Source organism: Cygnus atratus, chromosome 3 (genome assembly GCF_013377495.2).
Source record: "Cygnus atratus isolate AKBS03 ecotype Queensland, Australia chromosome 3, CAtr_DNAZoo_HiC_assembly, whole genome shotgun sequence".
NCBI lineage: Eukaryota > Metazoa > Chordata > Aves > Anseriformes > Anatidae > Cygnus > Cygnus atratus.
This window is the reverse complement of record NC_066364.1, coordinates 87,036,110-87,055,349: the sequence shown is the minus strand read 5'-3', so window position 1 is coordinate 87,055,349 and position 19,240 is coordinate 87,036,110. Positions and strand designations below refer to the sequence as shown.

Sequence of the window (19,240 nt, the reverse complement as noted above, 5' to 3'; positions counted from 1 at the left end):
TTCAGTTATTCTAAACTTGAACGGGCTTCTATTGACATGTATTAAACTAAGAACCAAAAGAAAACATCCAGTTTTAGCCAATGATATATACAAAGCAGGTACAGTACTAATTTGTGGGAATGCAAATGCATGTGCTGTTTTCTCTCCAAGTGCTGTAATTCTAAAATCAAACATCTCATTTTACAACGCTTCCAGCAGCGAGAGAGAGCAGGGAGATCTTTCACAGTCTATTTTTAAATATCTGTAAAAGTTTTCTCTCTCCTCTTTTGTCTAGACTATGATAGCAGTCATTGTAGAATGTGTTGGCCAACATATTCTGACAAATGTACTTAAAAATCTAGCTGACAAGACAGAGTCTCTCAGGAAAAAAAGGCCAAGCTCCAACTTAACCAATGCAATACATGCTTAAGGATTATATAGGCAAGGCAGCAATGTCTTTCCAAATGCATAAAAAATACACTGACTTCTATGTAGCTTCATGATTTTTACTTCAGTTCCAGAAAGGCCTCGCATCTCAACTTCACAGACAGAAAACAAATAGTTTAAATATTTTAAAAATATCCTTACAAATTGAAACAAATATAACATGATGCTTTTAAATATTTTATTGGCATTTGAATAGTCTTCATAGCTAACAACTCCACTTGCCATGATCAATGCAGCCAATCCAAACATGTCAGAAGTAGTTATGCCATACCACATCATCATATATGCTAACCATATAAATTTTACAGAGCAAAAAAGTCTGAGTTTTCTCACAGTAATGATGATGCTCATTTATGATATACGTTGCAATCCTTTCCTATTCTATATTCAGGCAACTGGAAATTACTTCTCATAATGATCAAAATCACTTCATGCAAATGACCTTCTGAAATTTTCTTGGATATTTGCTATCTCAAGTAATTTCTCTAAATAACACTTAGCTTATCAACATCAAAGTTACCCTAGTAAAATGCATTTGTGGTTGAAAAAAGAGTGGTGGGGCCTACTGGCAAGAATACTTGCTTTTTTTCTTTCCTTTATTCATAATGTACAGCTTAGTACATGATCAGTACTAAAATTCAGGTGTTAAATGATTACAAGTAAAATAAATGTATACAACCTACATACAGACGGATTTAAAGGTTTTTAAATTAATTTTAAATTACTTTTAAATTAATTTTAAATTTTTAAATTAAATTTTAAATTTAATTAATTTAATTAAATTAATTTTTGTAAAGTTTTGTAAATTAAATTAGATTTCTAGTCAACAGCACTTGAAAATTCCATTTTGCTATTTAAACTTCCTGCTTTTAATAAAAGATGAGAAAGGAAACACAAAAATACCAAAATCAGAGCTGTTTAACCTTTGTTCTTAAGCAAGACAGACAGTACCATGCCTTTCCACACCATACTGAAGTCAACTGAATACTTCTACAAAGGCAGCACAGTGCAAATACACAAGACTGAGATATGTTTCTTGCTGAACAGAACTCAAATGAGGATACGATAAGCATGCAAATGGATATTTTGCTGAATCCAAGCTGTAAGAATTTGTCCAGGAACATTTTTTAAAAACAGGCAAAAACAGATTTACCCTTCTTACTTCTCCCTCCCCTCAACAGCCCATGGCTTAGTACACTTAGAACTCGATTAAATATTTTTTTCTCACAAACTTCTTATATTGCCAACAATAAAACCTTAGAAGAAAATTTCAATTAGAAATCCCTTCCAGTACTTTGGCTACCTAAAATTTCAAGATAAAAAAAACAGGAAAAAACATTAGACATTTTCATAACGAAGCAGGTTCAGATGAACTTAAGACATAAATCTATCTTCTATTTTTCCCAAAGCAGTTAGAATCGAAAAATACTTTGTACCTGGTTTTGTGCTTGTTGGTTGTTTCTTGTTATTTTTTTTTCCCCTCTAAGTGGCATTTTAACAATGAGAAATGAATCAAAGACAGTATCAGATTTACACACTTCAGAACTCTTTTGGGGAAAGAAAAAATACATTCTTCGTGACTTTAATTAAAGACTATGACATTCTATTTGAAGTAAAAAAAATCTGTTACTTTTTCAATACTTCATTTTAATATAGAACAGATGGACTGTTAGGGGCACTGATGGAAGCAGTGTTCCACTTCTAGTTCAAACTACACAGACGATAGGAATACAGTAAATTAAACTCATTTGCTTAGAGACAGTAGCAACTGACCAGTGAACAAGAATTCAATTACATTGATTTTTCAGACACTATGAAACAAGGAAGATTAGAGTCATATTTGAAATGCTTGGTTAGGAACAGAACAAATGAAGAGGCAATGTTAAAACTAGGCAAAGAAGACAATGGCAAGACATTAGGAGAGCTAAATAAACTTTAAAAATAATTCTTCCTCATATACAGTACAAGAACAAAAGCATTTCAAAAAACCAAAGACTTGGATTAGCTCTTGTTTGGTTTATCTCTCCCCTCCTCATCCAAACAGAAAGATCAGTAGAGTACACAACATCACTTCAAATAGAAAAGTGACTACTAGTAGTGATAATATATGAATTGAACTGATCATCAAAATATTGTCAAAATGCGAACATTAAGCACTGCACTGAGTAGTGAGAAGGTCTCATTCCCGTCAGATGATATATCAAGCAGCCTTTTCTTGAATGAGGGGTTTAACTTAATCATCTTGATGCCACGAACCCCAAAACTTTTTTGTTGAAGTAAATTATAATAGTTATAGCTGGTGAAGGACATGAGAGGGGGAAGGGAAGCCTGCAACACGTCAACCAGCTGTCAGAGAGGCTGCTAGAAAAAATAAGTGAGCTGCTGATAGATAAAGATGAAGGAGGAGGGGTAGAAGAAAGGCTGCTGTGGGAAAAAATGTTACTAACTGTCATCAAATTTGCCTGCTTAACTTCGCAAACCCTTAGACAAGAGAATAATCTATTAATATTAAAACATGATTCGCATGTTCTCTTACCACTGTGGTTTCAGTGAGACCACTAAAATCTATTGAGTAATTCTGTACAGACTATATGAAAGAGCAGACTATTCTAAAAAGGAAGGGCAATCCCAAATTTCTTTGCACTCACAATAAACTGGGAATCATCTCCTGTAAGAGATGATGCAAGCAGAGCTGCGGATTCCATGGACTCAGGGAAGAATGCAGACCACAGAGGAGAACAAAGTTGAAAGAGATGAAAGTGTCAGTTATGTTGAAATCTGATATTTTGTAAAATAAAACAACTTCAAACAGACTGTTACTTAATCCCAGTTTTGGAATGGAACGCAAGCTTCCCCCCTGCCCTGCAACACATGCACTACAGCATCCAGTTAATGTACCCTAAAACATCTAAACACACACAACAGAACAGCAGCAAAAATAACTGGTAACACTAGGTTAATTTCGTATTCACGATAGGTTGTAAATGTAAGTACCAGACACTTGGTGACTCAGCATCCAATAAATCTAGTTGAGCCTTTGCACATGATGCTTCTGTGGAAAGAGGAAGCTTCCCTTTTGCTATGCTCCATCTGATTTTCCAGTAATGTGTGATGGACCAGAAAACATACATGCATTAAATTAGCAGCAGTGTTTGGATGCTGACATTCCTGGAAAAGGATTCAGGCTTTTCAGTAAGAGTGCTTAGGAAAAAAAAAAAAGATGAAGAAAGGATAGAATAGCTTTTAATTCATTAACCTAAAGAAAAATAAGTCTTACTAGTGCTATTAGCAGGGCTTTTCAGAGAGAAAGTCTTTGCAGCATAATAATCTTGTAACCAGCAAAGACTATTCAAAATGGGCAACACTGCTTAGAAAAGAAGTGAAAGAAACTTTTTATAAAGCCACAAAAGTTACAGCAGTAGAGATGCATGGTAATCTTAATGAGCTTTTCAATACTCTTGCTGGTTATAAAACAAAGAAAACTGCAGCCATTTTCTCAGCAGAGAAAAATGCACTGCTTTTATTTAAGCTATATAAACAACTGCTCTTTAGAAACCAAATTGGCATGTTAGTTTTACAGAGATTTTAATAGGAAGACTTAACATTAAAAATATCATGTGCTGTGATTTGATTGCTCCCTAGTTCCACATTAATATCACAAACGCAATACAAAAGACGACAGAAACAAAGCATTCCCATTTTCACCCTCTCTCTCCTCCCCAAACCCCTTCTTAGTGAAAAGCAGAAGTAATTCATATACATACACACACACACTCAATGAAACGTGCACTATGATTCTTTGCTGTGATTTTCAAATGCACTATACACACCATCAGTTTCTATTACACTCAAATGCCCACCTTGAAAAAAAATCTGTCCAACTGTTCTCAAATTCCTCAGTAGAAAGAAAGTCTCTTATGGAATTAGTAATTCAACACACTGGAAAAACGAAGGAAGTGATCTATTCCTTCCTATCTGCTCCATCTTCGGAATACATAGTATTCCTTGGATTTTGACAGTCTCCTCCACATTCTCTAGGTCGTTAATCAGACCTTAGTATTCTTCATGGCATTATCGGAACAACTTTAGAATGATCAAGTATTTTTGTTGAAGGAAGGTGAAATATTTATGTACTGTGAACAGAATAAAAGCTATTATTCTTAAAGAGAAAAAATAGTGTCAGAAAGACATCCTCACCTGCAGGAAATGCTGATAGACAGAAGAGCTGTCAAAACTTCCTTTGCCCAGGTTTTCATCACGTAACAAAGAAACCAACTGCTCTACTCTCCATAAATGACAAAAATCAAAAGCATAATAAACCAATGCAGCTAAGTTTGCCAAGATACCTTTTCTTTCACTTCTCATCTTGTACAAAGAATAAAAATAAGGGGCTAAGATGTGAGAATCACAATGCAAGAGGCTTCTGGTCCCCAGCCTTTCATTGCTTTTCTTCCTCTGTCTCCTACAGTTTAATACTGCTGCTACCACTCAAAGTCATATGATCATAACCCACTAAGAGAAAAAAACAACACAATATTCTCCCACACTACGCTAGGTGCACATCACATTTGCCACACATCTCCTCTCCCCTGGATAAAGCGAAGGCCAGGACAGATGGCAGGGGTAATGTTAAGGACCAGCTGTAGCTCCTTAATCCTGGATATTCTGTTGGAGGAGTATTGTATCAGACGATGAAACACTAAATTGACTCTCTAGTATGTACACTATAAGCTATGGTATAAGCTTTCTAGAAAGCTGTAAGAACTTGTATTGCAGAGTATAATCTTAAATATTAGGTGTTGTTTTTAAACGCTTTTTTTGCTTTTGTAAGAAGAAAATGCAATGCCATCTAGTAGTTATTCCTTCCCAGAACCTGAGGTTCTGGGAGTAAACTAAGCTGCAAAACCTACATGTGAAAACAATACTGAGTTAGTCCTTGGATTCCTTGCATCAGATACCTCCTATTTCCTATATAGAGTGCTCTGGAGAAAAAAGTTTATTAAGAGAAAAACTCCAGTAATTCTAACAGAGAAGCACTGGGTTTCAATATTGGGTTACTGTCTCTTTTTTTCCTCTCCTAAAAATGGCTTTTTAATGCAATATTCAGTAAGCTAAATCAGAAAGTTTGCCACATATAATATGCATAACTATGCCTCTGAATCAATTTGTGTGTTATCTGATCTCTAAACACAATTTTAGCTTTCTTGGGAGTCCAATTGCTTTTTCTTAATAGAATACAAACCACTATAACTTGCTGTAAATTCTTAGGCATGAGAATAATAATTTCCTCTAAAAACAAACATTTATTTTTGTGTTTATTTTTATGTGTATGAGAGATAAATTTCTTCTGTAAAGATAAATTAACAATTTAACTATAAGCAGAAGAAAATAAAATATTTCTAATTTCAGATACAGGTTAACAGCTTAAAAGCTGAAATATTATGCTGATGACTGGTGAACAGATTTGACTGGAACACCTCAAGCACTGAAGACCAAATTACTTATCTAATAGGAACTATCCCCGCCAATGAGGTTACATATAGAATTAAACAGAATTTTGTGCACCTCCATACCTTGATGCAAAAGTCAACAATTCTAAAAGTAATTCTTAGTTAAAAACATTAGTACTTTCATGACAATGGCAACTATTCCCAAGTCACTTCAGTAAACAAATAGCAGCAATCATAATCCTTTTGTATTTGTCCGCAATATCCAATTTTTAATAGTGCTGTTTTTAAGACTGCATGCTACGTGGTTTAAAATACATATATAGCTTAAGGATCTAGTCATTTTCGACTTGTAGAGATATAAATGGGAGTTCAGAATGCTGGTTTGCCAAACTACACTTAATAAAAGGCAGGACCACATCATTTACTAGAATTCACTTTTATCATCCTTTCCCTCTCATACTACCTGGACCTTAAATCTCTCTGCTAGAAAGAACCTGCAGGTCACATGCATTTGTTTTGCAGTATCCAAAGGAACAGGATCTCTTGATGATCCACTGAACTGTGACAAGTGCCTTAAAATTTCTCAAGAATGCTAGGATATCTTGAAATGCCCTCCTTTCTTCAGGAAAGATAAATTTCAGCAGATATCAGATGAATGCATGACAACCATCTAACCAGCCTGCAGATTTAGGAATCCACATGTAGGCTGAGAAGATGCCTGCTCACACACGCACACACACACATAGTAGTTTAAATGATGCTAAAGAAATTACCATGAGCAGCATTGATATAGGGCTCATTGTCTGTATCGCTAGGTTGTACTAAAGCTTAGGAAAATACCTTAAGTACAAGCGATAAATTTTGCAGTGCCACTTCCACATTCAGCTGGCAGACACTGTTAAGAACCAAGGTCATGCTAACATTCATATACAACATCCCCACTGCCAGGGAGCACAGCAATCTATTTGCTTGCCTCAGTGGCTCAGATGGAACTAAGACACAGAATAGCTCAGAGATTTCACCATGAAATTCTACTGCCCACAATTTCTGGCTGAAGCACAAACACTACAGAAGACACCTTTATTAAAAATAACTTATAGAAGCTCATGTCTGATTTCTGTTTTCAGTTTCAAGGAAATATTTGTCATTGTAATGTTAAAATTCACACTTCTTATTTGTATTTTGGGAGCACAAGTCCAGATCAAAACTGAAAATAACAGTAAGATTGAATTGTGTCACTACAGACAGATAATTGGGAAAGTTTAATTAAAGTTTAAAAGAACATTATTCCAATATTGAAATTTATTATTTACTCTATTATTTACTCTAAATGTTAGGTTACCAGCTATATCTTTAAGTCGCTGCTATACACTAAACTCTACACTATTAGAGAGATCTACATTCCTGTTCATTTATTGCTATAGATCCTTCTGTGTGGTTTTTTTTGTTTGTTTGTTTGTTTTGCCTGCTCAGAGCCCAAAGTGATAGGGAAGCCTAAACATATCTCTCAGCTATATATCTCTGGAGGAGTAGCCCCCAATTGCAGGAAGTATTTAAGGAGCAAGTTCATCAGCTCTCGTGATTTTTGAGTAATCAGCCACTAGATGGCAGAAAAATGCAGTTTAATTTTCTTATTATGACGAATTCACCTAACAAATCTCTTACATCTCAGGTATCAGGTAATATGATGCCTCAAGCAATGTCAAATACAAGATCTGAGTAAAGCTGATTACCCTTCTTACCTAGTATATGTGCTACCATGACTTTTCCCCTCCACTGTAAAACCTGAAGAGTGTTTAAATGTTTGCAAATCCAAGTGTTAAAACAAGTAAACCTCACTATAAATTTCATTATTCTGGAACGCGTAAAATTATGAGAATAGGAGCAGTCTCATTAAAGATGTTCTGTTACCACAATACCACTCCACTTTCTATTAAAAGGATAAAATACGTGGAGAAGTTAATTCAAGATTCAGGTATATCAGGACCACTTTTCCATCCAAGAATTAGTGGGTGGACTAAGAGGTAGTGGGAAGACTGAAGCAGGGAGTATATAAAAACCCTAGGGAGCTTGACAGGAAATAAAAAGTGAGAAGTAAAATTCTGAGTTTTCACAGATGGCCCTCAATTAAAAACATATTATTTAAACACAAACTGGCCGGGTTTGTTAGAACAAAATTATAACGCACATCTGGAAAATGTATACATCTGCACAACCTTATTTTTGAAAAAAATATACTCTAAGTTTCACAATTTTTAAAAAAATTTGCAATACTAGGTTAACCTGTTTTCTTCATTCCTACTACCTGTTCTACATGGGCTTAATTTTCCTGCTCTCTATTCCAACCTTTCTAAAAAAGAAAACAGAACTGTATTGCAAAAAGAACACATTTCAGCAAGTATGAGGATGTAGTCAGAAAGCACTATAGTAATTGCATAAAAAATAAAGAGACTACACATAACAAACTGTTTTATAGTGATTCACTCAGTTCCCCCATTCATATCTTACGTGTACTGCAGTATCATGGGGTCCTAAACAAGCATGAGTTTAAAACCAACCTACTTCACATTCAATCTAATAAAAGAATTAGGATTTTCCAGACAGAACTTCTTTTTTGACCAGAAAAACATTACCATGGTTAACCCTCCTGTCTATAATCCTTTCACATATGTGCAAGTGATACAATTTTATCTAACTTGAAATCTACAGGATTTTTGTTGAGATCTTATCCACAAATTCTAACATGAACTTAACTCTTCCAGATAGTACTGCTATGGCAAATGAGTATAAGGCTTCAAGCTTTGCGTTGGAGAGCAAAGCACCCTATATTGCACTAAAGCTGAAGTCTAACACTGCAAAGCAAGTAAAAATGACAATATAATCACTTTCCTTTTCCTCTTCTTCCCTCAAGTAAACTACTACTGAAAAAAAAAAAAAAACAAAAAAAAACCAGAAGGCACTGAGGCAGGGGCAAGCTGTATTTTGTCTTGGTTAAAAAAATACTTTGAAGAAATAGGTAAGTTAGAATTCTGAAGGCTTTTTTAGAAGTTACAGACTTGTTCTGCAGCAAGAAGACAAATTATCCACTGGGCTGGGAAGAAACATGTCTATGTGGAACACCTGATACTTAAACTGAATAGATCTGATAGAAGAAATTTGCAGTTCCTTTTGAAGTCCCCTTACAAAACACAGTTAAAAGAAGAGCACTTTGAACACCAGTGCCATAAAAGAGCTTGTTGTGAAAACGTATGCTTTAACATTACACTGTCATTCACATAGTTAATAAAAACTAAAACAAGTGAAAAATGTTTAGTATGTGCTTTCAGGTGAGATTAAATTTTTAGACGTCAAGCTTATCCCACATGAGGATGATTCAAAATGGGATAAAACTTCAATTCAGTTTCTTAAAATCAGAAAAAAAAAACGAAACAACTGACCACTAAAACAATTTGTTTTACAGTTTCATGATTGATGTGATGGGTAAATTACTGCTTGGTACTTAACTTAAATATTAAATTAAAATGTTTAGTAAAAAGTCCAGATAAGTTACTTACTGAAGTAAAAGCCAAAAGTTCCTCTTCAGTTAACTTGTGTATTGGATTGTTCTTTTGGAAGTCTATACTGTAAAGAAAAAAAATGTATATAAAATAGTGCTTGTTTAGTTTTCAGTATACAACTATGTAGAATAAATTTCTCAAACTTGCGGAAATCTAAAGGATGTTCTGGAAAAATGATACAATTACAAATGGTACTGCATATGTGCAGAAAGTGGCCAAGACCTAGGAGAAGTCACAGAAAAAGAGAACCTTTTCATGGGACAAACATATTTCATAGTGTCCTTCCCATTCTAACCTGAAATGTCTTACTGCATTCATGCTTATGGGGTTAAATTTTATGCATCCTAAACAGTTTTAAATCCATTCCCTGTTTTTACAGAGATCTGTTTTCAGTTAAAATTCTACGACTAATTGAACACAGATTCTGCAAAGCAAAAACATATTAATGCTGAAAAAGTGCTGGAAGGTAATCTCAAACACCCTCCTTCTAGTCACTCAAGCAATATTAACCACAGGAGTCCATCTCTCAACTAAGTGACGTTACCACTAACTTGTGGTACACAAAGGGGGAAAGCCAGAAGAACACAGAGATGAGTTATAAAGTTATTTTGTTTGTAGTTGAACATTACTGTTTAGATGAAAAATAAATTGCGTTTGCAACTCTATATGGGTGGATGGTCTCCTTAGACAACATTCCTCCAACACTTAAAAATGTACTGTAAGAGACACCCTGTATCTCTTACAGCATATATGGCAGAAACTTCAACCAGGTTACAATTCAAGTTCCTTGTGAAAATAAGAGATATCAAGTGATAATAGATCTTAAATCATACTACAGAGCATGGATCATCACCAAACATATATAATAGCTAAGTATGTATGCTTAAAATCAGCACACTGTTCCTTGAACTCTGCAACAGGCTTCATTTCATAAGAAAGAATTGCAAAAAGTTTATTAATTGTGATGATGGGTCATAGAAATTATGTTCCTTTTACGTATTTTACTTTGGAGAAAACATTGTACCTGAGTCTAACTTCATTCTTGCTATAGTGTTAATTTTTATACATATTATATAGTTACCATTGCTGTCTAATGAGTTTACCAGGTCTTCAAACTTGAGTATACTTAGAAAGACTGTACATAAACTGTAAAAAGGCCAGAGTGCCTGATGTGTTTTGTTTTTTCTTCTAAAAAAATTTGGAAGTATTAAGCCATAATAAAATAATTCTAAGAGAAAGAGTGAAGCTCTCAGTATAGGAAAATAATTGATGCCATTCAAGCACTCATCTCTTTACCTTTACATGCCCACAGAAAGAAAAATAATCATTTGTGTAGCACAGAGCCAAGACTGCTTCCTGATGGCATAGGTCTCTTGCACATTCCACCTCCACTAAGTGGAAGACCAAGGAAAATATATAGGAAAAAAAAGTTCTCTTGAGATCACTGCTTCAGCATTTCTCAAACAGCCATTCTTTAGGAACCACTAATATTCATCTGACTAGAGCAGCCTAGGAATGAGTACAGATGCAACATTCAGGAAATTAAGGGATGCGACTGAAATAAATTCCACTCCGACAAAGTAAATGGCATTTGTTCAAAGGACTGCAGCCAAATACAGGTATGCTGAGACACAGCAAAAGCATAATTACACTCCCCTCTGAGATTCAATTTCCTATTTCTATTAGGAGATAAAATCCTTGGACCCCTATTCCTTTGCAACTTAGGAGATCTATTGTTCAGATGTGCTTTTCTTGATGTTTTCTTACCAAATTTCCTCTACATTTCAACTGGGAGACAAAACAAGCCTACCAAAGTAAACAGAACTGCGCACCCCATTTTCTAATTTTATTTTTTTAAATGAGCTACCACGGACCTAAGTGGCAAATGGGAGCTACTCTACCATTTTATTAAAAAAGTGACATTTAAAATCATTATGTAAGGTATATAATAGAGAATCTAGAAGGATACCAGGCTTAGAGCTGATAACTATTCACTGTAACGAGCCAAAAGAATCAGTTGCTCAAACCTAAACTGAAATTATCTAACTAACTGCAGTCCTTTAAGATTGAAGGCTTTTTTTTCCCCTTTCTCTAAGTAATAGCAATAATCCTCTGATCAATCAACTGAACAGTTATCCAGTAACAACACAGGCACCTAATACAGCATATTGGGTGGGTTAGGAGGTGAGAGAGAATGGGCATTACTCATGAGAATTTTTTTGAAAAAGATTTGCTTATCTTTCCATCTATAGAGGAGAAAATGACCAGAGTAGTTGAAAAACAACAGTTTATATAGCAGAAGAAAGCCTGAGAGATCTTCCAACTCATCTTCCTGCTCTGCATGCCTACGTAACTTCAGACCTCCCATGACGGAGGTTCCACTCCCTCTTCACGTACCTTCTGCTGATGTGTCATAACATCTGGCAGCTTGAGCAAACTGTATGAGTGTGGCCTCACATAAATTGTGCTTTTGGTAGAATAGCGATGAGAAAGGGCTTAGAATAGCAGACCTTGTCAACTCCCTGTACATTAGCTAGTACAGTAACACATTTTTCCCCTTCCTCCTACATAAGATAGATATGTTATTGATTTTAATTTTTATTTTGAATATTTTAGACAACACTGCTAGGGAACAAATCTGTCACATATCATTTTTCCTTTCCTTGAGAATTTTCTTTATGGAAATAGGAAAGTAATACAGAATTGTTCTGCTTTAGTTACTTCTGTCCTTGTATAAACTCAGCTGCTAGCAGAAATAATCAGCTTAACTGAGAACACAAGGTAGCCAACTAAAATCACTAAACATTAGTCACTAATATAAACATGACTTCAGGTGAAAATTAGCAGCAAGTTTCCCTCTCACTGGCAAAAAGAAAAAAGAAAAGGTTAAAAAAACAGCTGCAAGAAAACTTCAAATATAACAAGAGCACTGCAGCAGCTAGGCAACCAGAACGTTAAGTGACACGACTGCAGCTTTTGAATCACATGGGTAAACCAAGGTACAGCTACATTTTGACAAAATTGCAACTTCTTTTTCTATATCCTAAAAAAACACTGATTCAAGCAGAAAGGATTAATCCTCTCCCTCTTCTAGGACAGATTTCAGATTTTTGTCACAGCTTTAAGCATATAGATGCAGATCTTCCAGCTCAAAACCAGTGATAAAATAGGTCTCTAATCTCCATTTCTGCCACATCCATGTACAATGTTTTAAGATACATAAGTACAATACCTTGAAAGACAAAGGAGAAAAATTAAATTGTTCTAATGGTTTACCATACCAAATCAAATTTAAAGCTGTATTTTAAATCTGAACATGTATCTAGAGTAGAAATGTAGCTTTAAGCATTTATAACAACTCTGTCAGCTCTTGTCAATGTACTTTTCAAATATTTCACTTCTGTACAACCTGTATTTGTTTTGATTTCAAGGACAGGTTAAGCAGTTCTACTCCAGACAACTTCTGGAACTGAAATCAGAGTGAATTTAGGATCTGCTGGCTGTAGGATCTGTGATCAGATGCCTCTTCATAACAATACAAAGAGAAGTCACTAATCACCACAAATGGTCAGCCATACCAATAGATAACATCACCAGTGGAATCTTGCATAAGCTCTGTGCTGTCATGCGTGTTACAATATTCATAAATAAACTGGAAAAGGAGAATATATGAGGTGAGAAAACTCACAAATGATACGACATTCTTTGAGGAAGGAAGGATGCGAATAGGCTGTGAGGAGCTGCAAAATATCTTACAGGATGGAGCAAAAACATAATAAAATAAAAATGCCAAGTGATGCACAATGGGAAAACCAGTCCTAGCATCACATAAACTGGTAGGGTTTGACAATTTCTGTTCAGCACCTGTTTAGCATTGCAGCTGCATGAAAACATTAGTCCAGTACTGGGCAGCAATCAAAAAGGCAAATAAAAAATGTAAGGAATTAAGAAAGGAATAGAGAATACAGTAGGATATATTTTATGAAGTACATCATCAATAACAAACCCACATAAAATATGGTGTACAGCCTTTGTACACCCAAGAATAGTATGTTCTATTTTGGAGCTTTCATTTCAAAAGCAGTAATTCAGTAATTGGAAAAGGTTCAGAAACAGACATCAAGAACGATCATTATTTTATGACAGTGAATTATGATGTTTTAAGTCTTATAGACAAAAACATAACTTCTGCAAAATGACTGACTGATTAGGCTAGGATTAACACCAAGGAGGTACATCGCATAGGTTCTCAAAACTGTTAGCAAAACAGAGGGTGGCTAGGGACTGACAGCTCATCATCTCTTCCAGTAAGAGGTAAGTCAGTAAAAGAAGTTATTGAGAAACAAAACTGGAAGGGTTGTTGGGTTTTTTTTTGAGCAGTTGACATGAAATATGTAGACAGAGGCCTTTGCCAAAGGATGTTTCAGATGTAAGAAATTTTACAGGGACTCAAAGTAAGATTATGAGTATTTAAGAGATCCACTGAGGGCTGCTATACAAACAAGCCAGATTAGGCTCATGAAATCACCATTTAGAGGCAACAACATGTGCCCTGTTCTTACTCACCCTTAGGCATCTTCTTAAAGCCACTCTTGAAGACAGTACTGAGTTAGATGGATGGTGACAACTAATGAGTTTTGGCTTGTTTATGTTTCCTGATGCATTACCTCTTTGCAAGTACAGATAATGCAAATCCAAGTTCCTCCAGTATCTACTTAAAACTACAGTTAACTAGCGCGAGACAAGTGAAGAACAGATAAGTCAGACTTCACAAATCTATTTTTATAAGTATTTGCTATATTTCTATGCAGTTTCACCAGCTGTGTTGGTTTTGTTAATGAAAAAGATCCAAACTCAATGAATTTATCACTTTACAAGCATTTTCAAAGTTTTACAAAGGTTTTTCAATTGACTTTTTAATTTGAGTATTCCGAAGAGCAAGACAGGAAGTTCATTTCTCAAGCGGAATCTCTTCACGCAGCTGTGTGTACCGGTGCACAGCAATATACTTTGTGGCAATGATTTTAAACAGCCATAAAATAACCATGGTGAGATCATTATACTGTCTGGCACCTATAATATGTTTATTCAAAAAATAAAATAAAAATAAAAACTTGCACTTAGATGATACTTCTGTGAAGATGGGTCGGACTGCCAAAACCAATATAACAGAAAAACTTTTGCCACCAATAAAGGCTGTCCAAGATTTTATTTCACATCTTTTACTTTCACAGAACAACATGTGTAAGCCGTGGCCTTCCTCAGTTACTTTTATGTAATCTCTTCCAACTAAACAGCTTGGAAGAGTGAAAGCTCTCTTATCAAAACAGATAAAAGCAGTTGTTTACCTGCTGTTGCCTTGCACTTCTGATACAACCTACAAAGCATGATCTCACTATAAAGTGCAAGGAAGGCTGCAATCTGATATATCATGAAGTACATGATCCATCTTACCTAACCTTAGCCATGTAAAATTCAGGCCTTTAATCTCTGTTGTCTATGCTTCCTTCAGAGTCACTGCACAAATATAGATAAATGTAGGAATAAATGTATTCTAACATTTCCAGAACATGGCTGGCTATCAAATCTTGACTCTATCTATGACTGAAATAGCTTCAGACACTTAATATTATCCCACCCACTGAATACCACTCAGTGGCAATTACCATATATATGGAGAAGCAACACTGAAAAAAAATTTTTTTGGCTCTTCTCCTTTCTTAAACAAGCTTCTTGCTTTGAGTCCTGCCTAATTTACGTGCCACTTGGATTAAAACTTACACAACCAGCAGTCAAGATAGTTTCTAGCCACTGTTCACAGCGTGACAGGGGTGATTACAAAATGACATGCTGTGGTCAAGAAATCTACTGTGCTGCCAGTCAGGGTCAAATTCTACCCTTTGAAAACAAGAAGACCAATACAGAATAAGATTCTCATTCTGGAGGGTGGAAGGATACTATAGTCTGCATATAAGACAATACTGTGTTAGAAAATGAGGTGCACGTGAAAATATCTTGCATGAAGTGGAGGACGAGACAGGGATCAGACTTAAAGGCTAGAATTGACTGGGATCAAGGATATTTATCATACCACTGTTCGCTCCTCTCTTTTGTCCCTGAATTGGATCTAGATGTGGCCTTGAAAAGAAAGCAAGTTCAAGTCTTTGGAAATGAAGAAAATATAAAGTCATGGTACATACTCTACTTGTGAATTTCTGACTATAGTGGGTAGGCGGAAACCAGAGACATGCAACTTCACATTTAACTTAAACTATATAGCCAAGCAGTGTCTGAGCCTTCAAAAAGCTGTAGTCAGAGAAATGGGCATACAAAAGGAAACAATTTTCTCTCTACTAATGACTCACTTCACTTTATGCAAGAAAAAATAAGAGAGGGGAAAAATAGCTTGAAGTATTCCCATTGCAATGAATAGAGGGGAAGAGTTTTCCTTCAAAGACATAGATGATTGTCACAAGAAGGTGACCATTGCAGACTCTGAAACATATTTTGAAAAATTGCCAAAGTATGATCACAATATGGTAACTAATTGCCACTTGACATTTAAAAGATGATTAAACTGAGACACAAAGATGCTTTCTCAAGGATTAAAAAAAAATGATACAGCCATTAATGAAACATCTCTGAAAATCTGTTCTGGACGTTAATGTTCACCCTGAGGAAACTGAAAATTTAATTCAAGTATAACGTGATTTGTTTTTTAGCCAGATCACATAAGCAAGGAAAAAAACCTCCCACCAATTACCACATTATTATTTCCTCACCATAAGAATAGTATGAGTTTTGTTTGTTTTTTATGTAATTAAGGAATAACTTACCAAATTCCAAGGATTACAGCAAGTTCTTCTGCACACAAATCGGGTACCTGGTACTGATCAGCATCTGCTAATTTTATCTCATTAAGCACTGTATCATCATTTAAATCACAGTTCTGTTGGAGGAAAAACATACATTTTCAACTAGAAACAGTTTCAAAGAAACTTATGCCTTTACAATGTGAAAAAAAAATCGTTTGTAAAGGTAAAACAAACATCAGAAAATGATAAAATTACAAGTAATTTTTAATGACCTTAAAACTAATCAAATGCTTTTGGTGGTGGTGCTATTTTTTTTTTTTTTTTAAACATACCATTTCATATCAAAGAGTCCTTATGTATCACCTCAAGCCTGAGGTTTTCCTTTCACAGGAATAACCAGTTTAACCAAATGTGCACTTGTGGATCATTTAATGATTCTGAAGAAAGTTGACCTGTGAGCAGAATTTACAAACTCAAATGCAATGCATTTTAGTACACTCTGAGATATTTTACCTGCTCAGCACCAGACGAAAGTAGGAAGCTCTTGGCCAGACATCAACCCAGCTAACAGTCTAGTAACTGGTCACATTGCTATAATGGTTTTATTTTTAATGGAATGCAATTACTGACCATTTAATTACAAAATAACTTGTTCAGTCAGTCGTCTTCCCGAACAACAACAAGGGAAGAAATTTAGAACTAAGAACTCCATGAATGCAGATGAAAATCAGAAATTATGACCAGCCACAGCTTGGCCTTTACACAAACTCACAGGTTTTGTAAGTCTCTTTAGAAATTTTCCTCTCATCCAGGACAATTGCTGTTTGCAGACAGAGTATTTTACTTTATCTGCAAATGGTAGATGTTATATAACACTGAAAATGGGGATCAAATTTCCCTATAACTACTTTTCAACAAGACCACAGGCCTTTTACCTTTCCACATGCATCATCTGTGAAGATGCTCAACAACTCTCAAGACTTAGCTTCCATACAACTTTCATAAGTAGTCTTTTAAAAGTCTACAAGATACATCAAACACCTGGCCTAAATTTGGAGAATCAACGCGGTTGCCAGTAGCTTTTGGCAAATGGAAAATAGCATTAACTCCAATTTTGCCTAAAAGAACTTCAAGATACATCCAGAGATGACAAATTTGAGACCAGACCTTGCAAAAGAAAAACTAGGATCCATTGTTAAAAAAAATTACATGAAGTCGACAAATGACATTAAGAAGTTGTATTTTAATAATTATTTATCAATAAAGACATACTAGAATATGGAATAAAAAATTGGATTGGGGAGTCTACTTAGCCAAGCCCAGTCTAATACCTGTGACAGAACCCCCACACAAGGTTAATAACATGTTTGAACTTGAAATACCTCTGGTTTTCCTCAAAGAAGGACGTGGTTCTACCAATACTATGTTTTTGAGATTCTGACATACAAAACACACAAATAAAAGGTTTTGATTTTTTTTTCAATAGTAAACCGTGAGAACAGAAAGCCTAACTTCTTAATAGTCTGAGTAGCTTATGATGGAGTTGTATAACAGTTACTCAGATATGCATAAAATTCAACTCCCTCCTTGAAGATTACAAGATTAGATTTAGAAACACTAAAATCATTCCTAGTGCCACATTTCTACTTTTCAAAACGAGTAGATATAGTAGATTAGAGTTTGTTAGAGTTTGGAAGCGGAAAGTTATTGTCGATTTCTTTTGCTTAAGATCCCAGCATGACATGGAAGTCTGTTAAGACAAAACCTTTTTATAATGATACTCTAGCTTAAAGAATAGATCTTGGACCATAACGCCCCAGCTTATCTCTGATTTCTTCAGAAAGTCCAAATAACTTTAAATCCTGACTAGAACTTCTCTTCATGAAGAGAAAAATGCCCCCCAAAACCGTTCAGTGGCTGTTGAGCCATTTGTAATTCAAGTCATCACATCCACCCTTAAGACCAGTTAGGCCAAATTGTGTAATTCATACCAGTATAAGCAAGTAGACCAATGCTCCATCTTCACACTGTTCCTACATGTGCCTGTCAGCCCTCAGGCATCTGTGTTTTTCTTTGATGCCTTCCAGGCTATCTTGAAAATCATTCTCTCACCTGTTTTCCTAACTATTATTCTTATTCACTAGAAATCAATACAAACTCCAGAAGAATATATTTGCAAACACGCTCTTAGTTGCAAAGCCACATCTTTGGATGGAGAAACGTGTCTGGAGACAGCTATCTGTGGTTTTACCACATCCTGCACTTTGGACAAACATCTGTCTCATCTTTTCCAAAAACTTTCAGAAATCATAAGTAAGTTTCATCTAGGTACCACACACTTTCTGCATGCAAACACCAAATAAAATCTTAAAAGTATTTTAATTAATTAAAAATCCCAAATAGATTTTAAGAAATTAAAAAATATCTCCTCTCAAATACATACCATTGTTAGGTTTTCTAGAGGAGTAGGTGCTGGACTTAGTTCACTATGAGGAAGGAGGAATTCATCTGTTCTTTGGACATCCACTATAAGCTGTGCTACATATTTTTCCTGAAATCGTGTTCTCTTCCCCAAAGCACCTACAGAAAATTAATACAAGTTTATATTAGTGACCACTAAAAAACCGTAATCCCATCATAGAAAGGGATCCCATCCCATCAAGAAACTTGCTCACAAAAAAAATGCAAAACGAAAAGAGAAACACATTGAGTTAACCTTTAAATCAGTGGTGTTTAACTGATCTGCTTACAATGAACTAGGTGTATTCTCACTGCTTACTACAATGTTCAAAGAAAAACATTAAAAATATATAAACACAACTAGATAGGTCTTGCAAAGCCCATCTTATGTAAATTTCCTACAACCCACAATATTGTCTCTTGAAAACCCACAACAGCCAAATTTCATCAGTTCCTTACAGCAAAATACAAGCAATACACTGCATACAGTTAGTCAATTTCCCCACTAAAAGGTACTGACATCATGGAAACA

General features: G+C 35.2%; 1 protein-coding gene across 2 annotated transcripts in view; it reads right to left on the bottom strand.

Moving 5' to 3' along the window:
* The window catches only part of TTC27 (tetratricopeptide repeat domain 27), a 109,750-nt gene that overhangs the window by 67,805 nt on the left and 22,705 nt on the right, over positions 1 to 19,240 (bottom strand). For both annotated transcript variants that reach the window (XM_035564946.2, XM_035564954.2), the window contains exons 7-9: positions 18,692 to 18,828; positions 16,270 to 16,382; positions 9,431 to 9,497 (exon numbers count right to left, since the gene is read on the bottom strand). In XM_035564946.2, the coding sequence (XP_035420839.1) occupies positions 9,431 to 9,497; positions 16,270 to 16,382; positions 18,692 to 18,828 (317 nt within the window). The remainder of the gene's footprint in view (positions 1 to 9,430; positions 9,498 to 16,269; positions 16,383 to 18,691; positions 18,829 to 19,240) is intronic.